At 38.2% G+C, this 21,731-nt stretch overlaps 1 protein-coding gene across 1 annotated transcript in view; it reads left to right on the top strand.

The window, feature by feature from the left end:
- The first annotated feature begins 1,518 nt into the window (after positions 1–1,518).
- Positions 1,519–21,731, top strand: part of CYYR1 (cysteine and tyrosine rich 1) — a 121,164-nt gene continuing 100,951 nt past the window's right edge. The window contains 3 exon segments of the mRNA XM_024120402.3: positions 1,519–1,776; positions 1,778–1,952; positions 7,176–7,278. Of these exon segments, the coding sequence (XP_023976170.1) occupies positions 1,555–1,776; positions 1,778–1,952; positions 7,176–7,278 (500 nt within the window). The 5' untranslated portion in view covers positions 1,519–1,554.

The following is a 21,731-nucleotide window of genomic DNA, read 5'->3' as shown; positions in this document are numbered from 1 at the left end:
TTGGCTGCTTTGGGTGTTTGTTGCTGCTTCGTTGCTTTTCTCTAGTTGCAGCAAGCGGGGGCCACTCTTTGTTGCAGTGCGCGGGCTTCTCATTGCGGTGGCTTCTCTTGTTGCGGAGCATGGGCTCTAGGCACACGGGCTTCAGTAGTTGTGGCACGTGGGCTCAGTAGTTGTGGCTCGAGGGCGCTAGAGCACAGGCTCAGTAGTTGTGGCGCATGGGCTTAGCTGCTCCCCGGCATGTGGGATCTTCCCGGTCCAGGGCTCGAACCCGTGTCCCCTGCATTGGCAGGCGGATTCTTAACCACTGAGCCACCAGGGAAACCCGCATGCCTCTTTTTAAAAAAAAATTTTGGAACTCCCCATTTTACATCAGAAAATTCAAATATTATTGTAGCTCAGAATTTTTAAAAAATCTATTTGCTGTTTGCGTCTTCATTTTTGTTTCTTCTAAAACTGCTTCGAGCCTGCATATTATTCTCATTTTGGGTCTCCTCTATGTGCCTTGGAGTTTTAAAATATTTTTATCCATGATTTCCTCATCTTTGTATTTCTTCTCTATGTTACGAATATGCTCTCTATGTGATTGAACAGTCTAAGTTGTTTTTGAACGTGACCATTTTATAATTTTTCTGTAATTTTTAAAAAATCTCAAGTCAAGCTTTATTTTACTTTCCAGAAACTGTGAGGCTGTAGGACCAAGTGATGAAGTTTCTCAGAAGCCAAGGATTAAATGTTTGTATTCTAACTTAAGGGCAACAGGAAGCCACTGTGTTTAAAACAGGTGAATGAATGTGATGAAATCTGTACTTTAAGAAGAAATAATCTAGCTTCAGTCTGGCTGACCTCCCTTGAGGCAGGAGAATGGTTATCATGGAGACTACAAGAGCCTATATTAGGGCAGAAATGGAGGCCAAAATGCAAATTCATTTGAGTGGGGATTAGGTGTACAATCAGTGGTACTTGGTGATAGACTGGTTATTGCGGCTGAGGGAGAAGGAGAAATTGACCAAGCTTCTTGTTGGACCTGGTGGATGGTTAGCTCTGCAATGATGCATAAAACACAGTAGGAAGCTCAGGTGATGTTTATTTTGGAGGCGATGTATCCTTGCATCCTCTAATACCCATGTAGCACTATATTTATAAACTCCTAGAGGAGGACTGACTAAAGTGTTTGTGCATTTGAATTTTGATACATATTGCCACCGTGCTCTCCTTAAACCATACACTGTTTCTGTACTTTCCAGTTCTCCTAGGTATTCCTCACTGGCTTTCTTTGTCTAACATCCTAAACCCTGAAAATTCCCTTCATTTGTGCAAAGATAAAATACAAAGCTTTTCTTCACCCATTACTTCCAAAGGAAAAATTGGAGTGGAGAGCAGGGCGATAAAGGAGCTTATTAAACTGGGTGTCGATAGCCAAAGCAAAGGGTTAGAAAAAGTTCCTTCAGGAGAGGACCAAGCTCCTAGAGTCACTCTATAGAAGGAAGAACTGGAGCGTGGGGAGGAGTCGGGGCCACCCCCGCCCCCAGCCTCGCGTAGGTGCCACCCGCGGAGATGAAATGTGAGCCCGGGTGGCCGAGGACGCTGGATCGGCCGCTTAGCCCGCCGCCCGAGCGCCGCGGGGACAGACAAAGAGACCTCCGCCCCAGCGCAGCCCCGCGCGGCGGCCCGGGCTCCCCTCGAAAGCTCCCAGGGCGATGGCCAGGTCTCCGCGCCACCCGGCTCTCCAGAGCGCTGCCCTCTCCATCTGACCGCCCTCCAGCTCCCCCATCCCCTCCCGGTGCCAGGCTCTCCCTTGGCTCCCAGCCCTCTCTACAGACCTGTCTGTCTGTCTCTCTGTCCATCTGTCCTGGCGCGCAACCTCCGGCCACCGGCTTGGATGGACGCGCGGAGGGTCCCCGGGTGTCCAGGGGTCTTGCTTCCGAAGTTGGTCCTGCTCTTTGTCTACGCAGGTCAGTGACCTAGGGCGGCGGGAGAGGGGAAGGGGGCTCGGGGCGGCGCTGGGGTCACACTCCGGGCAAACACGGGTTGGGCGGAATGCGCGGGACCCTGGTGGGAGGTCAGAGACTGTGTGGTCCCCGCAGGCTGGAACAGAAGCCCGCGCCCGCGCGCTACAGCCCTGGGCTTGACCTCCACGCGGTTGTGTTTTGTCCCTTTCCTTACACGCTTCCTTTTTTTTTTTTTTTTTTTTTTTCTTTTCCTTTCTCTCTCTCCGCGAAACAGCTACCCCCAACCCCACATTTAGGGGTTATTGTTTTTATTTTGTGGATAGCGTGCATTTTTTCCAGTCGTATCCAGGACTCGGGAATTTGGGGTGAGAGTGGAGACTGAGCTGTGAGAGGAAAGCATGTTTTTTTGGAAAGCACCTGAAGTTAGCGAGGCATCGCTGAGGTTTCAAATAAACTAATCTGATGACTTTTCCATTTCAGTAAATGCTACCCACTGGCCCCTCCACCTCCACATTCCGAATATTCCGGATTTTCCCTTTCAGAAATAAAAAAGCCTTAGACCTCTGTTTTTCTTCTTTAGAAGATGATCCTCAAGTGTGGTGGACAGGGTAATTGGAAGCTTTGAGTTGAAATACAGGGTTTTCGAGAGGCATAAATTCACCCAGAATCTGATCAGTTTTCGCTGCGTTTGTTAAGCGCTTGCTTATAGGTGAAGGGCATCTCATTTCCCTCATCCTAATTATTCTTAGAGAGAATTGCTAATAATGGATGAGGCAAAGCAGTTTTCTTGTTTTGTGACTGCTGAGGAGCCCAAAATGGCCTTTCATTGGTTATTCATGTATAAAGTGAATTACACACGCGGCTTTGCATCCGCTTCATATTTTAAAAAACAGGATAAAAGCAGAATTCTTTGTAAATGTTTTCATGTCTCTAACTTCCTATAACAAACACCACAGGCTTACCTATGACCTTGCAGTAGTAAGTTTATGTATAGCACTGTGACTTGCCTTTTGATACTTACAAAGATAGTGCGACCAAAGTGGAGACGTTCCTCAACATGCCTACCCGAACGAACATCAGTAGAACTGAATTTCTCATTCAACCTTGCCAGAAATGAATCACAATAACTTCTATAGAAGTTTCCAATCTGCTTATTAACATGTAAGTTAGTGGCTGTCTATAAGCTGTTTTAAAGATATTTTATTGTAGGGGAAGAGCTGACCTTCAAACACAGAAATTTATAAAACAGGAAAAGTACTTTCTATTTAATGAGAGTCCACATTATAATGCGTTTCCAGCACTTATTTCTTTTACTTAAGTCGTATAATGTTTTTAGAATTTGAGAGTCTAACAGAATCAATTGCATTAATCGTTGCTTTATATTAAAATCTCTTCATTAGTTCATTCGAAACAACGATCATTCTTTCCACTTCCTCTGTTTACCGAACGAAAACAAAAATAAGAAAACAGAACGCAGCAAATGAAACTTTAATTCCCTTGCTCACCTTCAGTCACACCACTGAACAACTTTTTCTTGTTCTTTTGTCCATTTTATTCTCTTTGGTGAGCCGAAAACTTCTAATTTGCACTTTTCCTTCCCTTCTTCCTGTTCCCCCAATGTTAAGTGCACAGCGCCCCCCCCCTCCCCCGCCCCAGGATTCAGGAAACCCGCCCAGCTGGCCAGGAGCAAGCTTGATCAGTTTAAAAAGTTTTCATTCCATTCATTTCTTCTCTCCATCCGCATCCCTCCCCAGTACACTACAAAGTCACTGCAAGCCAATACTAGGGCGAGTTATCATCCTTGATAAGAAATGATTAGCTGATGTGCTTTTGATATTAATTCCTGAACTCTATTTCAGAGGCCTTTTTATGCTTGCCATATTCACTCAACTAATATTTATGGAATGAGATGTGTTGAATGATACATAGGACAGAGGCCATGCTTTGAGTCTTGTCTGGGAGATCAGGTGTGCCCATTACTCTAAGGTATAAAAAGCTGTATTATACATCATGTGCTCTAGGTGTTCGAAGGAGGGGACCTTATTGCTGGCTTAGGAGGATATGCTCCATGAAGATGATGTCTATTTTGTTTAGCATAGTATTCTCAGAGACTAGCAAAACACCTGGCCCGTAAGAGGAACTCAGGAAATATTTGCTCAGAGAAATTAAATTGAGGAGGACTTTTTAGGACCTACACCTTTGAATCAGAGGAAGCCTTGGACATAGGAGATGTAGTAGGATAGAGTGTGAACAAAGGCAAAAATCATGAGATTTGTATATGCAAAAACAGATAACACAGTTGGGTTGGAACTAAGAGATAAGGCTGGAAGTCAGGATTGGTGTGAGATGGGGGAACACTGCAGAAATAGAATTAATCCAGATACCCTGCTAAATAAATTGCCAGCTTTAATGGGATGAAAACCTATGTAGATGCACTGTCGGTAACCTGAATTATTTTCTCCAAGGAAAATGCATTAAATACAGGTTCCATTCGTTAAGGAAATAAGAGCAAGGTTTCTATACCTGAAGCATCATGTCTGACTGTGGAGTCACTTTGGGGAAGGGATTCAATGAAGTGTTTATATTATTATCCAATTTCCACTGCAGGCTACAAAGACAGGATTTGGCCAAGGTTTTAACCTTCCCGACCCTAGCCAGTGATTTCTGTCTCCTCCCTTTCCTTCCTTTCTGATCCTTAGCTATAGATTACAAGAGCCAATTCTGAGCAAGTGCTTGGAGCCAGATGCTTTCCTGTACTACACATTTCTTAAGATGCAAGTGGGGAAGCTTCTTCCAGATCCTGCCTTTAACTAAAGTCATTGAAGAAAATTGGAACTAGCTAATTTTCAAGGATGTTAACTTGAATATTAGTAATACTATTATTTATCTTCTGAGGGCCATTGGGATGTTTCATTCTTTTACAAGTGAGAAAATGCTTCTGTACTGTCCAAACTGTGATCTTTATAGGATTATTCTCAAATAAACCAGAGAAAGCAACTAACATATCAAAATAAGTTTGAGGTGTGGTTGACGCCCCAGTTTGGAAATGTTGTGATTGTGAATGTATTTGCCATACTATTAAACCTTCCCTTTTCAGTTGTTTAATTCTGGGAAGTAGACAAGAGTGCTGGAAAATGCCATAAAAATAATGAACAATGAGTGACAGGATCTAGATGTTTGCTGCAGGTAGAATCCAGCTTCTTGGCTACAAGATTTGGGGCTTGGTTTCCTGAAACATTGGCTCAAAATATTTTGATAACACCATGTCCTTACAATAACAGTAATTGAATCTTCGATAATCATGGAGAGCTTAATAAGATGTCACTGTCTTGGGCATTATTCAAAAGGCACCCCATGAAGCTATTTAAAAATCACTTGTCCTGCTCTGACAGAATAAGGCGGGGTGTCAGCTCTCCCACTATCTGAATGGCTTTTAAGAGCATAAAGCAAAACATCCCAGCTAAGCACTTGAGATAACTGACTAGTCTAAATATTTGACTTAATTAAACAGTACTAAAAATAAAAGCTATAGAAATTCCCTAGGAAAATGATAAAATAAACTGCAAAAAGCAGACACTGCCAATAAATCATTAGATCGTGTTTTCTGTCTTCAAAATTTTGGATTTAAGTAGAGTTACTGAATCTTACAAAGGTAGTTATTTTTCCCTTTCATGTCTTCTTACCACATCCCAGAAGAAAACATTAAGGTTTGTTCATTTATGAAGTAGAATAAAATTGAGGAAAAGAAAACATGAACTTTTGACTTGTTCCACAGAGGTCATGCATTATTGATAAAGGTGAAAGAACTTTGCTGGTTTTTGATCGCATCAATTTGTAAAGAATCATCTTGTCAGGGAGGTGATTTTAAAGCAAAATCTGTATTTTCCGCTCTAGACAAATCAATTACATGGACATGTAGGCATATATAGATAACATTTGCACTTTTATGTTATGACTTTGACAGAAAAGCAAAAGTCTTATATAATTTAGATAGTAGTTATTGCCTTCAGAGATTGAGTTGGAAATGACCTATTTTGTGATTCTTGAACATGTAACTTAAATTATCAGACTGTACTTAATGTTTTCCTACATGTACCTGAAACTCACACATCCATTGTAATTTATACCACTGATTATAACTAAATCATAACCTTAACTTGTTAAACATAAATCATTTAGGAAGAATAAAGAATTTTTTAGGGCTTCCCTGGTGGCGCAGTGGTTGCGCGTCCACCTGCCGATGCAGGGGAACCGGGTTCGCGCCCCGGTCTGGGAGGATCCCACATGCCGCGGAGCGGCTGGGCCCGTGAGCCATGGCCACTGGGCCTGCGCGTCCGGAGCCTGTGCTCCGCAATGGGAGAAGCCACAACAGTGAGAGGCCCACGTACCACAAAAAAAAAAAAAAGAATTTTTTAAAGGTAGGGTAATTTTTATTTAACATTTTGGTATAATTTTCCTTGCCAAAAACATGGAAAAAAGACAGTAATTTGGTTTTGTCAGCTCTGGTATGTCCTTTTTAATCAGAAAATACATTTGCCTCTTCACATAGTGCTGTTTCATAGCTTATCGATTCTTAAATCTGGCATCAAATAAACTCTTAATTATTCACCAGTGAATTATCTATAGGAACTTTTCCCCACAGCTAACTAACTCATTATCTTCCAATCCAAATGGATTGACAGGATATGCAGACTCATCTGTGGTACCTTATGTATACAAACTGTAATTATGAAGGTAAAAAATGGTAGAGAAAGGAAAGCATATAATGCATTGTGGTGAAAAATACACATTACTTAAATATCATCTCCAGTTGATATTATTCATGTCAACAACACTTTCCATTAAATGTAGTTGAGAGTAGCACCCTAAAGTCAAAAGACCTTATCATTTAAAAATTATTGCAAGAACTCTGTTGACCAATTTAATGTCTGATTAGTTGGATCACTCATTCCTCCCTTCAATGTCTTATTCATCCAACTCTGACTACCAATTATGGTGCTCGATGGAGGAGGTTCAAAGACTGGTCTTTGCCTTTTCCAGATTTATGTCTAATAAGGAAGGAAGACTAGTTTAGATCTTACAAATGTTTTAGAATTGTGAGCAATTCTAAAGTCTAAATGTGCAAAAGAGTGGTCGTTGACTGATCAGGATGTGAACTAGAGTGATTCTTCATGAAGCTGGGATTTTCAGAAACGTAACTGCACGGATACGGTTTTTATTTTGTAGAGGATTGCCTTGCTCAGTGTGGCAAAGACTGCAAATCTTACTGCTGTGATGGAACCACGCCCTACTGTTGCTCCTACTATGCCTATATTGGGAATATTCTCTCGTGAGTATTAATCGAATTTGGCCATATTGCTACTTTTTCCCTTGCCCAGTTATGTTTTCAAAAAGTACTAAGTTATAGTTATGAGTAGGAAATTCTAAGATTGGTTGTTGACATAAAATCTTTACTGGAGACACTCAACACTCATCATTATCTAGTGTATTGTATTATTTAACTAAATGTGCAAATTAATATACAAAATAAATTGCTTTTGTTAGAAGGGAGTTTAAAGAATATTTTTTATTGTCTAATTTGTTTTGTGATAATAATAATGTAATAGTAATAATAATGTTTTAACTAGACCATATTCATATATTGATCATTTTTTAACATTGTAAACTATATTTTTTTGTCTGCTTTGTTGAAGGATTAGTAAGTTAGAATTTGTCATTTAATGATAGCCAGTTTAGTTTGCCATGCATATATTTGTCTGACTCAGCCAGTAGATAACAGGGAAAAGAGACATTATGAATAAAAAACAGTTGAGATATGAAACATCAGTTTTCTACATGATGCATCTAAAGCAACTTTGGGAAACAGGATTAGAGCCCAAGAAATCTAGCCTCAACAGGGCAAAGTGATAACCAACTACAAAAATCAATGAAACATATATGCGGAGAAGGTGTTAAGTATTTCTCTCTAACAAATTAAGGATTTATTTTAGAGATGCTTCTAGGTGAAGGGAAATGGATGAGCAGAAGTTGTCTTCAGGGTTGTATGTCTGAGGACTGTGCAACTCTCTGTTCCTCTACACACACCTTCAAGTTGAGAAATAGAAGGTAGAGAATAGGAACATAAGAATTCCACCCATGGGTGACCGTCACCCATGGCTTTCAGGAGTCTGCATTTTGTATTTTTTGTATTTGTATTTGTATTTTTTGTATTTTTTGTATTTTTGTATTTTTCAAGTGACTGTCAGGATGATTTGAAGGCTGGTCCATTGTGACTTAACTTGTGTTTTATGAAGGCTTACGTGGAGCCTGGCTATTTTAAGCATATATCCATTGAGATGGCTTATAAGTCATCCTCAGTTTCCTGAGAGTAGAAAACCTGGCATCACATAAACTTTCTAGAATCAAAGTGGGGCTGATCTTAGAGATCATGTCTCCATGAATAAGGCCAGAAAGAATCATACTTCAGGATATTCATGCAGACTGTCATGACGATGGAAGAAATGTCAGGCTGTAATAAAGATTGATGAACAGAATTTAAGCATTCTTTGAAATGCAAATAAACTCTAAAATGTTTTAATTTTTTTCTCATAGAAGATTCAGTGGAAAAACATTAAGTCCCTTTACATTTAGAAACAGTCAGAATCAGCTTAGAATATAAATACATAATGATGTTTCTCATTTGTATATCACTTCATACTTTTTAAGTAATTTAAAATACTTCATTACTAAATTCAAATTTGATTTTTCCAATGATCTCCACATGCCAGAGGCTGTTGTTCCAGGTAGATGTATGAGTGGGCCCCAAAGGTGGTATAGATTTGAGGAACCTGGGGTCAGAATGACTCTGATTCTTTGGTCCTGTGGCTCCAGGCCCATTTCTCTGCCCACTAACTATGTCACAATATGTGTGTTGTGCCCTTTTTCTCACCTCATAGATACCTCCACCCTGATAAATATATATAGAAGACATGATTACTTACTAATCAAAATAGTTAAAAAAATTTTAATTTACAGATTTGCTTTACATGTTCTATATTTGCAATCAGATTCATTTTTTATGGTACCTATTCTTAGAACTAATTTTATCACTTGGTTAAAGTAAAGAATTCGTTGAGTTATCTTTATCTGGGTTATTAGGGCCATGTACTTGTTATGCTTGAAAAAAAGAATTGTGTTTTTTGGAGGGAGGAAATAAACACAGATGGCATTATATTTCAGGCAGCTAAACTGAATTTTCTGTTCAAAATAGAAACCTCTAAGTAAATCCCTTGCTAAACAATTCTTAGAGAAAAAAAAAAGAGCTTTAAAGTGTTTTCCCCACTGGATAAAGGAGAATACATTTTCAGGATTTCCAGTTATTGTTTAAGATTTGAAAAGAGTTAACTCCACCCAAAGCTTTTCTCTTTTTTGAGTTAGGGTGGGTGTGTGGGGTAGAGAAAGAGAAAATAATTCCAAGAATGCTTACAAAAGTTCTTTCATGCACATGTTTTCAAATATTGCTATTTTGGAACTCATACGCTATGCTTCTTCTCTTCCAAGCATCCAGGAACATTCTTAGTAAAATCATTTTAATCATCTTAACAGAGAATTTAATCTTCGTGGTCATCAGTAAGGTAATAGGGAAGAAAGCAATAAATACAGTGGAATGTTTTGTATCCTAAATGAATAATTTTATAAATCTGGCTTCGAGTCTTGTTTATTTTCAAATAGAAAATGTCTTGGCTTAGCCTAAAATGAGCTAAAGAGAGTACAAAACACGATTTGGGTCATTCTAGACTGTGTGTAAATTGGTAAGGTAAGGCACACTTGATCCTTCTTGCTGAGGCCTCTCTAAAATAATCAGAGTAGAGGTATTTAGCCCTTAATTCCGTTTACTTCAACTGCTCTTTCTAAAGTTTTGCAAATTAACCGTTAAGATTTGTTTTCAAAGATATCACAAGAGCTATCTTTCAATTTACCTTTTATATAGTTGAAAAGTATTATTTTACTCAGGTCTCTCCCTTTTACCCCCTTTTTATCAGTTAGGAATTTTAAAATTTATTTGTGTCTTGTGAAAACAATTTAAAAATTAAACTTTAAAAATAACATATAGGGCTTCCCTGGTGGCGCAGTGGTGGAGAGTCCGCCTGCCGATGCAGGGGACACGGGTTCGTGCCCCGGTCCGGGAAGATCCCACATGCCGCGGAGCGGCTGGGCCCGTGAGCCATGGGCGCTGAGCCTGTGCGTCCGGAGCCTGCGCTCCGCAACGGGAGAGGCCACAACAGTGAGAGGCCCACATACCGAAAAAAAAAAAAAAAAAAAAAAAAAAAATATATATATATATATATATATATATATATACTTTTTTAAACTGAGATGTAATTGACGTGTAACATTATATTGGTTTCAGATGTACAACATAATGATTTGATATTTGTATATACTGCAAAATGATCAATACAATAAGTCTATTTGACATAAATCTATTTAAAATGGCATGCCTACTTTTGCTCATTATGGTCACAGATATTGACTTCCATATAGAAAAGTAACAGTATTATTTTCCAGAATTTAAGAATAATTTTTGCAAAAGTCAGCATATACTATGCAATCAGTTATTTACAAATTCATATTGAGTGCCTGTTACCATGGCAGCATAGGATCCAAAGATGAATAAATGATGTTCCCTGACCTTTACAATCTCACAATCTTATAAGAGAAGAAAATGTAGACAAATAATTCTTCATAGAATTAATCTATGAAGTGTTATTGAAGAGCTGAGAAGAGAGAAAGCAGCTAAGTGTGTGTGTGTGTTTAGAAAGAAATGTTTAGAGAAAGTCTCATAAATATGAAATTTGAACAGAGTTTTAAAGGAAGAGTAGATATTTACATAAGTGGACAGTGAAGAAAGGGAAGAGAATTCCAGACAGAGACAGTGTCCCCTACAAAGGCAAAGATTTAAGAAAGAAAATGGTCAGTTTGGGAAAACCCATGTTGTTCAGTGTTGCTAGGAAAGGAAGGTTAAACTTTGAATATAACATACAAATAAATAGGTAAGACAAAAGATACATCCTTATTTTACAGACTTTTATTGGACTACATTCTTTTATTGGTCATGTCTAACAAAACTAAAATAAAATAGTTCAGTATTTTTCTGGAAATAAGAGCTGGTTTTATGTAAAACGGATGCACTCTTAGATACCACGAAGACAAGGGACAGAGGTGAGAAGGCACCAAATGAAGATTATGTTTACTTATTCCATAGAGAAAATATTTAGAGTGAACACTTTGAGATGTTACACTATTTAATACCATTTATGACAGAATATGTGACTTTGGAGTTTTTTCTCCATTTTTGATCAGGAGTGTAACTACCTGACAGTTAGAAACCTCACTGTGTTTGAAAATGAGAATTGGGCCAATTTACAAAGTAAACAATTTCTCATCAAACTGATTCTCAAACATTTCATCCAGCCACTTTTCTCCATGGAAAATAAACATTCTGTGATGAATATGGAAATGGGTATTTCAGTTTTGCTGCTGATGAAATTTGACTGACATTTCTTAGAGATAGGATCCAACATAAATATAAAGTTTATGGAGTATTCTTTAGAACTAGTAGAATTCAAGGGCTCAGAGGGTGCAGTTGAGTGGCTAATTACTATTAGTAATGGGACAGACTAAAAGCAGGACTTTACTGAAAATGAAGAAAGACTGTTATGTGAATAGGAGAATAATTGTACAATATTGAACATGAACCAAATAATGGCTGGGTTGGACATGGTGAGCCAGATGATAAGATATAAAATTTAATCCCCTCATTCAGAAATAGGTTTTTGCTTTTCTATGTTGCTTTCGTAGAATGCAGATATGTCTAGGGACCCTTCAGTGTGCCATCTGGCCAACACAAAATCCCCACGGGGAAAAATCAAAAGGAAGAACTAATAATGGAGATGCTGGTGGGATTAAGTTTCTTTTCTTCTCAATGAAATGTAAAAGATGTATTGCCCGAAGTTTTGCAAAGACGGCTAATTAATATCACAACTGTGATGTTAGAACCATGTTATTCATGAAAGCAAAACTGAGTTAAAAGATAAAGGTTTCATATTTCCAAATGGCATTTGAGGTCCCATACTCACTAAGTAGCTGAGCATTCTGAATAAAATAAGTGAGGCTGTTCAAATAAGGACAGAAAAGTAATACAGTTTGAAAGGCCTTTGGCATTGGTAAGAACATCATTTAAATTAAATGAATTAAAATGTTCTTAGGACTTAGATATGATAAAATACCTCTGAAAGGTACATTCTGAGCAAATCAGTTTGTGGGAGTCTTGTTTTTGTTTTAATAATGACAGAATGATAAATAACTAATATAATGTTAAAATGAATACGAACTTGATTTTAATGTTAATGAGGTGACTTTTGGAAAGCACCTGGGGGATGGGGGCTGGTTGCCAGGGAAACCAACCATGTGATTAGGGGGTTGGAACTTTCAATCCCAAACCCTGGACCTTTAGGGAGGGAAGAGGGGCTGGAGATTGATTTCAGTATCAATGGCCAATGATTTAATCAATTGCGCCTTTGTAATGAAACCTCCATGAAAATGCGAAAGGACAGGGCTTGGAAAGCTGCCAGATTGGTGAACACATGGAGATTGGCGGAGAATGGCATGCTCAGAGAACATTTTTTTTTAGTTTAAGTAATTGAATTAAAAAATTTAATGTAGTAACAGATAATGCTTGCTATAAGAAGAAACTCATTGTTTCTCAGAAGACATGTATTTTATGTATTACATAAATACATTTTACGTATTTTAAGAGCAAATATAAATGTGTAGATATCTAAATTTTTTAAATCAACTCTATTCAATCATAATTGCCTTTGTAAATTAAGCTTCATTGTTAAAAACATAATTTGTTTTTAGGAAGGGCTAGATAAATTTCTAGAACATGTTCCCAGCAATTTATTTCTATAATATGTACAGAGATATTCTATGTTCTACATCTGGTAATGGAGGACACAGCCATGAATCAAACACAGTTCCTGCTCAATTGCTTATAAGCTACTGGGAAACATGAACTTAGAAAACAGACAGTTTAGTAGGCTGTGGAAAGGACTAAATGTAGTGGAATCAGAGAGGAGTTTTTAGTCCAACTTTAGGGTGCTAGGAAGACTTCTTGAAGGAGAGCAATTCTAAGAAGAGCCTTGAAAGAAACGTCAATTGATGAAATCCATCACTCACTTGAGTTAAAAAAACACTTAGCAAACTATGAATAGAGAGGAAAATTTCTTAACTGAATAAAGATCTCAAAAGAAAAAACAAAACCTACCTCAAGAACCATACTCAATGCTACACTGTTATGACCATTCCCTTTTAAGGCAACTATAAGACAAGCTACCATCTAGCACCACTCTATTCAGCATCTTACTGGCTTGGTCAGTGTAACCAAGGAGACAAATTAAAAAGAGATGATTCCAATTGGAAAGGAAAGAACTAAATTGTTATTATTTACCAATGATATGATTGCCTATACTCCTCAGACTATAAAAACAAATAAGAGAATTCATCAACACTGCAGGATGTAAGATCAGTGTACAAAAATTAGTGCATCCCTATACAACAACAACACTCAGAAAACGTAATATATATTGTGCACACAAATCTCACAACACCAGAAACTAAGTACCTCGTAAGAAATCCAATAATATGTGCATGGCACTTATGGAGTAATATAAATACATAAAAGTTTCAAGAGATTAAAGGGAGACCTAAAGAAATTAAGAGATATACCGAATTGTGGATGGGAATATTGTAAGGTTGTCAATATCGGGATACGTCAATTCTTCCCGAACTATATGTAAAATCAATACAATTCTAACAAAAACCCACAGGACCATTTTTTACTGAGTTTGACAGACTGAGCCTAAAATGTATATGAGCAAGAAAAAGGTGGAGACAAAAGAAAACAGTTATGAAAAACAACAAAGTGAAAAGACAGGCCTAGGAGACATCAAGATTTATTATAAAGTTATGGAAAATAAATAGTGTGATACTGGTTCACAGATAAACGGATAGAATATAAAGCTTAGAAATTCACTCATGTGATAACGGAGATGATTACTGATTACAAACCAGTAGAGGTGGGTGGATTATTTAATAAATGGTGCCAAGACAATTAACTATCCATACAGATAAACGTTTAACTAGATCACTCCATCACACCACACCCCAAAATCTATCCTAATGGACTAATTACATAAAGCCATGAAGCAAACATTTACAACATTTTAAAAAAGAGTAGAATGGAATTATAGTATCAGAATAGGAAAGATTTCTAAAATAAAAGCTAGAAAGCACAAACTGTGAAAGAAGAGGTATACTAAATCACTGAACTCTACACTTTAAAATGATGAATTTTATGGCACGTGAATTATATCTCAACCTTTAATTTTTTAAAAAATATATAAGGCAGCTATTCCATAGGCGAAGTGTCAGGCAAATTCCCCACTTGGAGAAGATACTTGCAATTCATATGATTCACAAAAGATTAGACTCCATAATGCCTCAATAGGAAAATGGGCAATGTGTGTGCTCAAAAGAAGTAGTAGAGCAGAAAACCAGAAGGGCAATAAACACACGGAAGATGCTCCGCCTAGCTAGCTAAAGCAGGGAAATGCAGTTTAAAACACTACAAGACTGTTCAGAGCTGTCAGGCTGGCAATACTCTGTAAGTCTGATAGCACCAAGCACTGTGGGCCAACGTGAAAGGGAACTCACACTGCTGGTGGGAAAACACAAACCGTTATCAACACTTGGGAGCAATTTGACCACATGGAGAAAAGATAAAGATGGGCATCCTTTAGGACTTGGCAATTTACCCCTTCTACATATATTCCCTGGAAAATCCTCAGATATTCACAAGGAGACATCGTAATATTGGTTGATATTATTTAAAATAGCAAAACATTGAAAGCAACCTACATTTCTATCAGAGGAGAATGGATAAGTAATTTAGAGTATATTCATACAGTAGAATGGGATATAGCAATTAAATCCATGCATGTTAGTGTATCATTAGAGTAAATCTCAAAACTGTAATGCTGTGTGAAAAAGAGCTAACAGAAAAAGAATGTGCCAAACATGATACTATTTGCGTAAAGCTAAACACATAAAATAATCCTGTATATTATAGAAACATGCACATGTGGTAAATGTCTGGTAAATTTGTGGGGGAGGGAAAGGTACAGATGAGTTTCAGTATTTCCCAGAACTGAGGGGTTTCCTGGGGTGCAGGACTTTCAGTGCTACAATTTGGGACAGTCCTGGGACAAGTTTGTCACCTTAGGCAGAAGAGTAGGAAGGAGACCTTCAACTCTAATATTTTATTACTTAAAAAATACAAATCTGAAACAGATATTGTAAATTATTAACATGTAATAAGTATGGGTAGTGGGTATGTGGGTGTTTTATATTAGTATCTGTAATTCTTATATTTTGGAAAATCCTTATAAGTAAAAGAAAGAAAGCAATGGAAATATTTGATGAAGACAGTAAGAGATCACGTGGACACCTAAGATTTTAAGACCAATTTCATTGTGTGGGTTTTCCAACACCACAAGCAATTAACTCAGTTCTGACACTATGTACCTGGAGAGAACATCAGATCCACAGGTTACGGGTCCAGTCCTATAAAACTGCTCCCACCTTCCCCAACTTTAGCCACCAGTTGCAAGTCCATGGTGTCATCTGAGCTTCTGAACTATAAATTAGAGGTTTCAATGACCCTAGGATTCAATAAATTTGCTAGAGCACTCACAGAACTCAAAGAAACATTTTACTTACTAGAATAAAACATTATAACTCAGAGACAGCCAGATGGAAGAGCTGCATAGGGCAAAGTATGGGGAAAGGTTTGAAGCTTCCATGCTATCTCCAGTCATGTCCCTCTCTCTAATTCTCCACATGTTCACCAACCCAGGAAGCTCTCCGAACCCTGTCCTTTTGGGGTTTTATGGAGGCTTCATTACATAGACATGATTGATTAAATCATTGACTGTTAATGATTTAACTCAATCTCCAGCCCCTCTCCCCTCCCTGGAGGTCTGGAGGTTGGACTGAAAGTTCCAACCCTCTAATCACAAGGTTGGTTTCCCTGGCAACCAGCCCCCATCCTCAGGTGCTTTCCAAAACTCACCTCATTTACATAAACTCAGATGTGGTTGAAAGGGGTTTGTTATGAATATTAAGATACCTTGATTACTCTTCTCATCACTTAGGAAATTCCAGGGGTTTTAGGATCTCTGTGCCAGAAATGGGACAAAGATCAAATATTTATTTGTTAATATAAGTATCACAGCACCTGGTTAACATGTGGATTCTGATTTGGTTAGATCTGGTGTGGAACCTGAAATTCTGCATTTTTAACAAACTCCCAGGGGGTTCTGATGCTGCCCATCCTTCAAGCACGCTTGTAGAGAGGGCTGGTGCTCTTTGACAATGTCCTGTACTGCAGGGCAAAGTGATAAAAGAGACTAAGAATTGGGGCTAAACAAGAGGAACAAGTACAAATCAAGTCTGAAGTTCTGAATGATTGCGTAGATAGTGTGTTCTGGGAACTAAGGAGGAACATTCAAGAAGGTTCAGAGAGGAGAATGAATTCCATTTTTAATATGTTGAGTGGTGGGGAGTGGCGGTAGTAGGCTTTATAGCCTATAAAACAAATTTAGTGAACCTTTAGTGGGTGGAATGCACCAATTGAACCTCATTGGAGAGCCTGGAGCATCACTTCTAGATCTGAGAGTAAAAAGCCTAGAGTTTCTGGTTGAAAAAGGTGTTGGGGGAGTGAATGGGATGTTCTGAAGAGAAGCATAAGAAAGAGAACAGCAAGCCCACCATGAAGCCCATGAAAATTCGGGAATACACTGTATTTCTCCCCTTTCTGCATCTGATCCGCCTCCTGAAAAGTGTTCTACATCTATTTCAGCTTCCCTAAAAGTGTTCTCCGGCCATTCAAAATTCCTTCACTGTTAAAATTGATCTTTCCTTCACTAATCAGCCTGAATACACCTTCCTTGGTGGCGGGAACAGTGAATACCTTAATTCTCTTCTACGTGCTTTTTGTATTTTCAGTTATGTAAAAGATAGGATTTGTGGTATTTTGGTTCATTCTGAATTGAATATGTTGCCATAATAAAGCAGTTTATGTGAGGATCCATCTTTATTTATTCATCCATGAGATTGTGCCTAAAACAAATCAACTCACAGCTGGTCATATATTCCAGGTTTTAGGGGCTACCTTCATTTGATAGAAGTCAGAGTTGGATATTATAAGGGAAAGAGTGTTTAGCGGTGGCAGAAATTATTAGAGTGAAGGGAACTATCATTTATTTAATGTAATCTCTGTCCCAGATGCTTAAAATATATTAGTTTATTAATCTTCAGAATAGCCCCAATTACCTGGCTATTATTATTCTTCTCTGTATAGATGAGGAAGTTGAGACTCAGAGTTAAGTAATTTGTCTAATTTCACACAGCTACTGTGTAATAAGCTGGCATTTAAAACTATGTGTGCTTGACCTTTTTCTGCTACTCCCCACTGGCTCCTGAAGAACTGATGGTTTCAAGATGGGAAGAATGAAAACTATTTATTGCTATAAGAACTAATGAAGATCTAAACATCATATTTTGGGGGGAGCTTTTTCTTAACTTCAATCTGGATTAAATTCCCTCCTATATGTTGCCATATTAGTATCCTTTCTCTGCCCTGCTATTATTTATCACTTTATTCAAGTTCCTAAATGATCTGTCTGTCCTTCCAAGAGGACAAGAAGCAGGTCTGCCAACTTACCATGGAAGGTACAGGGCCTAACCAACTGAATGATCCAGAGTGGATCATTTAAACACAAGTAATCCTCCGTTTAAGCACAAAAAAGCTGACATTTTGTGAGTTCTAAATAAATATGTATCATCTGGGTAAATATTTGCTTAGAAATATCAACTCATAATTCAAATATGTTATTGATTTCAGAGAATTTTTTTCATGGGGTAAAAATCAGGTATCATTACAAAATAAAAGGAGTGATTTCTAGGGAGTCAGCCATCACTTTCGAGTCACACTGTTTAAAATAAATTATAATCAGATGATAGGAATTAGAACTCAAAGGCAATTTGATTATAATGATTTAACTTCTTGTCATATTTCATTGTAGAGCACATATTTGAATGTGCTCTATCAATGCTTAGTGCTTCAGTGGAAAAAGTTGAAAAATGGCTCCACTACAGAAGATCCAGATCCCAAAGGTAGAAGGTGCTTTGCACTGAAGTTTGCCTCAGGCATATACGAGGAGGCCTAGCTTTGGTCCTACCTACCTCCCATACAGGATTTTGCACAATTCACATATTTGAATATGTCCTATCAATGAGAACAGTATGATCTGCCAGCCTGTGACTCATCAGGCAACAGGCTCCTGTACAACTCTATTCAGTTGCATAATTTTTGGAGATAAAATATTTTATCGATAAAATTGAGGAGGCAAGAATTATGCACACACAGTGATTTTTATTCCATTATATTGGAAGAATTCTGATGGACAGCTGCTGGTCAGAGCACACTATCTTCCAGCTCTCTCCCAATTGCCAAATGTTAGGATGAACACACCCATAACTAATGCAAATTTCAGAGGGAGATGATAACCACATAAAGTATAATAGGATTCCATCAGAATGTTCCATGGGTGAAGGTCTTGGCTGTTTAACACACAGTAGCTCAAAGATAAATAGAATTTGTAGTTTAGATATGCATTCTTAAGGAAAGAAAAAAGAAAATCTTACAGGTAACAAAAGAATGCCTTTGGCCAAATCTGACAAAAATAGAGAAAAGCATGACAAATTACTTCAAACTTACTCTGTATGAATTCACACTGTCAAAAAAGGTAAACAGAATGATATCTCTCTGTGCTTCATTTTGCAAAAAATAAGTGCTACCTGTGGTTGCAAATAACCAACTATACAGGGAGACCTTCAAGATGGCAGAGGAGTAAGACATGGAGATCACCTTCCTCCCTATAACTACATCAGAAATACATCTACATGTGGAACAACTCCTACAGAACACCTACTGAACACTGGCAGAAGACCTCAGACTTCCCAAAAGGCAAGAAAGTCCCCACATGGCCATGTGGCTGAAAAAATCTTGGTGCTCCGGCCGGGTGTTAGGCCTGTGCCTCTGAGGTGGGAGAGCAGAGTTTAGGACATTGGTCCACCAGAGACCTCCCAGCTACATATAATATCAAATGACGAAAGCTCTCCCAGAGATCTTCATCTCAACGCTAAGAGCCACCTCCACTCAACAACCAGCAAGCTACTGTGCTGTACACCTTATGCCAAACAACTGGCAAGACAGGAACACAACCCCACGCATTAACAGAGAGGCTGCCTAAAATCAAAATAAGGTCACAGACACCACAAAACACACCACCATACGTGGTCCTGCCCACCAGAAAAAAAAAAAGATTCAGCCTCATCCACCAGAACACAGGCAACAGTCCCCTCCACGAGGAAGCCTACACAACCCACTGAACCAACCTTAGCCACTGGGGGCAGGCACCAAAAACAAAGGGAACTATGAACTTGCAGCCTGCCAAAAGGAGACCCCAAACACAGTAAGTTAAGACAAGAAACGTTTAACAAGGACCTAGAAGAACTAAAGAGCAAACAAAGAATGATGAACAACACAATAAATGAAATTTAAAATTCTCTAGAAGGAATCAATAGCAGAATAACTGAGGCAGAAGAATGGAAAAGTGACCTGGAAGATAAAATAGTGGAAATAACTACCTCAGAGCAGAATAAAGAAAAAAGAATGAAAAGAATTCAGGACAGTCTCCGAGACCTCTGGGACAACATTATATGCACCAACATTCAAATTATAGGTGTCCCAGAAGAAGAAGAGAAAAAAAAAGGGACTGATAAAATATTTGAAGAGATTATAGTTGAAAACTTCCCTAATGTGGGACAGGAAATAGTTAATCAAGGCCAGGAAGAGCAGAGAGTCCCATACAAGATAAATCCAAGGAGAAACATGACAAGACACATATTAATCAAACTATTAAAAATTAAATATAAAGAAAAAATATTAAAAGCAGCAAGGGAAAACCAGTAATTAACATACAAGGGAATCCCCATAAGGTTAACAGCTGATCTCTCAGAAGAAACTCTGCAAGCCAGAAGGGAGTGGCAAGACATATTTAAAAATACAAAGAAAAAATATTAAAAGCAGCAAGGGAAAAACAACAAATGACATACAAGGGAATCCCCATAAGGTTAACAGATGATCTTTCAGCAGAAACTCTGCAAGCCAGAAGGGACTGGCAGGACATATTTAGAGTGATGAAAGGGGAAAAGCTACAACCAAGATTACTCGACCCAGCAAAGATCTCATTCAGATTTGACAGAGAAATGAAAATCTTTACAGACAAGCAAAAGCTAAGAGAATTGAGCACCACCAAACCAGCTTTACAACAAATGCTAAAGGAACTTCTCTAGGCAGGAAACACAAGAGAAGGAAAAGACCTACAATAACAAACCCAAAACAATTAAGAAAATGGTAACAAGAACATACATATCGATAACTACCTTAAATGTAAATGGATTAAATGTTCCAACCAAAAGACATAGACTGGCTGAATGGATCCGAAAACATGACTGGTATATATGTGGTCTACAAGAGACCCACTTCAGACCTAGGGACACATACAGACTGAGAGTTAGGGGATGGAAAAAGGTACTCCACGCAAATGGAAATCAAAAGAAAACTGGAGCAGCAATTCTAATATCAGACAAAATACATTTAAAATAAAGACCATTATCAGAGACAAAGAAGGACACAAGATAATGATCAAGGGATCAATCCAAGAAGATATAACAATTGTAAATATTTATGCACCCAACATAGGAGCACCACAATACATAAGACAAATGCTAACAGGCATAAAAGGGGAAACTGGGGCTTCCCTGGTGGTGCAGTGGTTGAGAGTCCGCCTGCCGATGCAGGGGACACAGGTTCATGCCCCGGTCCGGGAAGATCCCACATGCTGCGGAGCAGCTTGTCCCGTGAGCCATGCCCTGAGCCTGTGCATCCGGAGCCTGTGCTCTGCAACGGGAGAGGCCACAACAGTGAGAGGCTCGCGTAAAGCAAAAAAAAAAAAGGGAAAATCGACAGTAACACAGTCATAGTAGGGGTCTTTAACACCACACTTTCACCAATGGACAGATCAACCAAACTGAAAATCAATAAGGTAACACAAGCTTTAAATGACACGTTAAACAAGATGGACTTAATTGATATTTATAGGACATTCCAGCCAAACAAAACAGAATACATTTTCTTCTCAAGTACTCATGGAACATTCTCCAGGACAGATCATATTTTTGGTCACAAATCAAGCAAGTCTTGGTAAATTTAAGAAAATTGAAATTGCATCAAGTATCTTTTCCAACCACAATGCTATGAGACTAGATATCAATTAGAGGAAAAAATCTGTAAAAAATACATATACATGGAGGCTAAACAATACCCTACTAAATAACCAAGAGATCACTGAACAAATCGAAGAGGAAATCAAAAAATATGTAGAAACAAATGACAATGAAAACATGACGACCCAAAACCTATGGGATGCAGCAAAAGCAGTTCTAAGAGGGAAGTTTATAGCAATAAAATCCTACCTCAAGAAACAAGAAACATCTCAAATAAACAACCTAACGTTACACCTAAAGCAATTAGAGAAAGAAGAACAAAAAAAC

Source organism: Physeter macrocephalus, chromosome 1 (genome assembly GCF_002837175.3).
Source record: "Physeter macrocephalus isolate SW-GA chromosome 1, ASM283717v5, whole genome shotgun sequence".
NCBI lineage: Eukaryota > Metazoa > Chordata > Mammalia > Artiodactyla > Physeteridae > Physeter > Physeter macrocephalus.
Note: the sequence above shows the minus strand (reverse complement) of the source record. Positions and strands in the feature narration are given on the sequence as shown.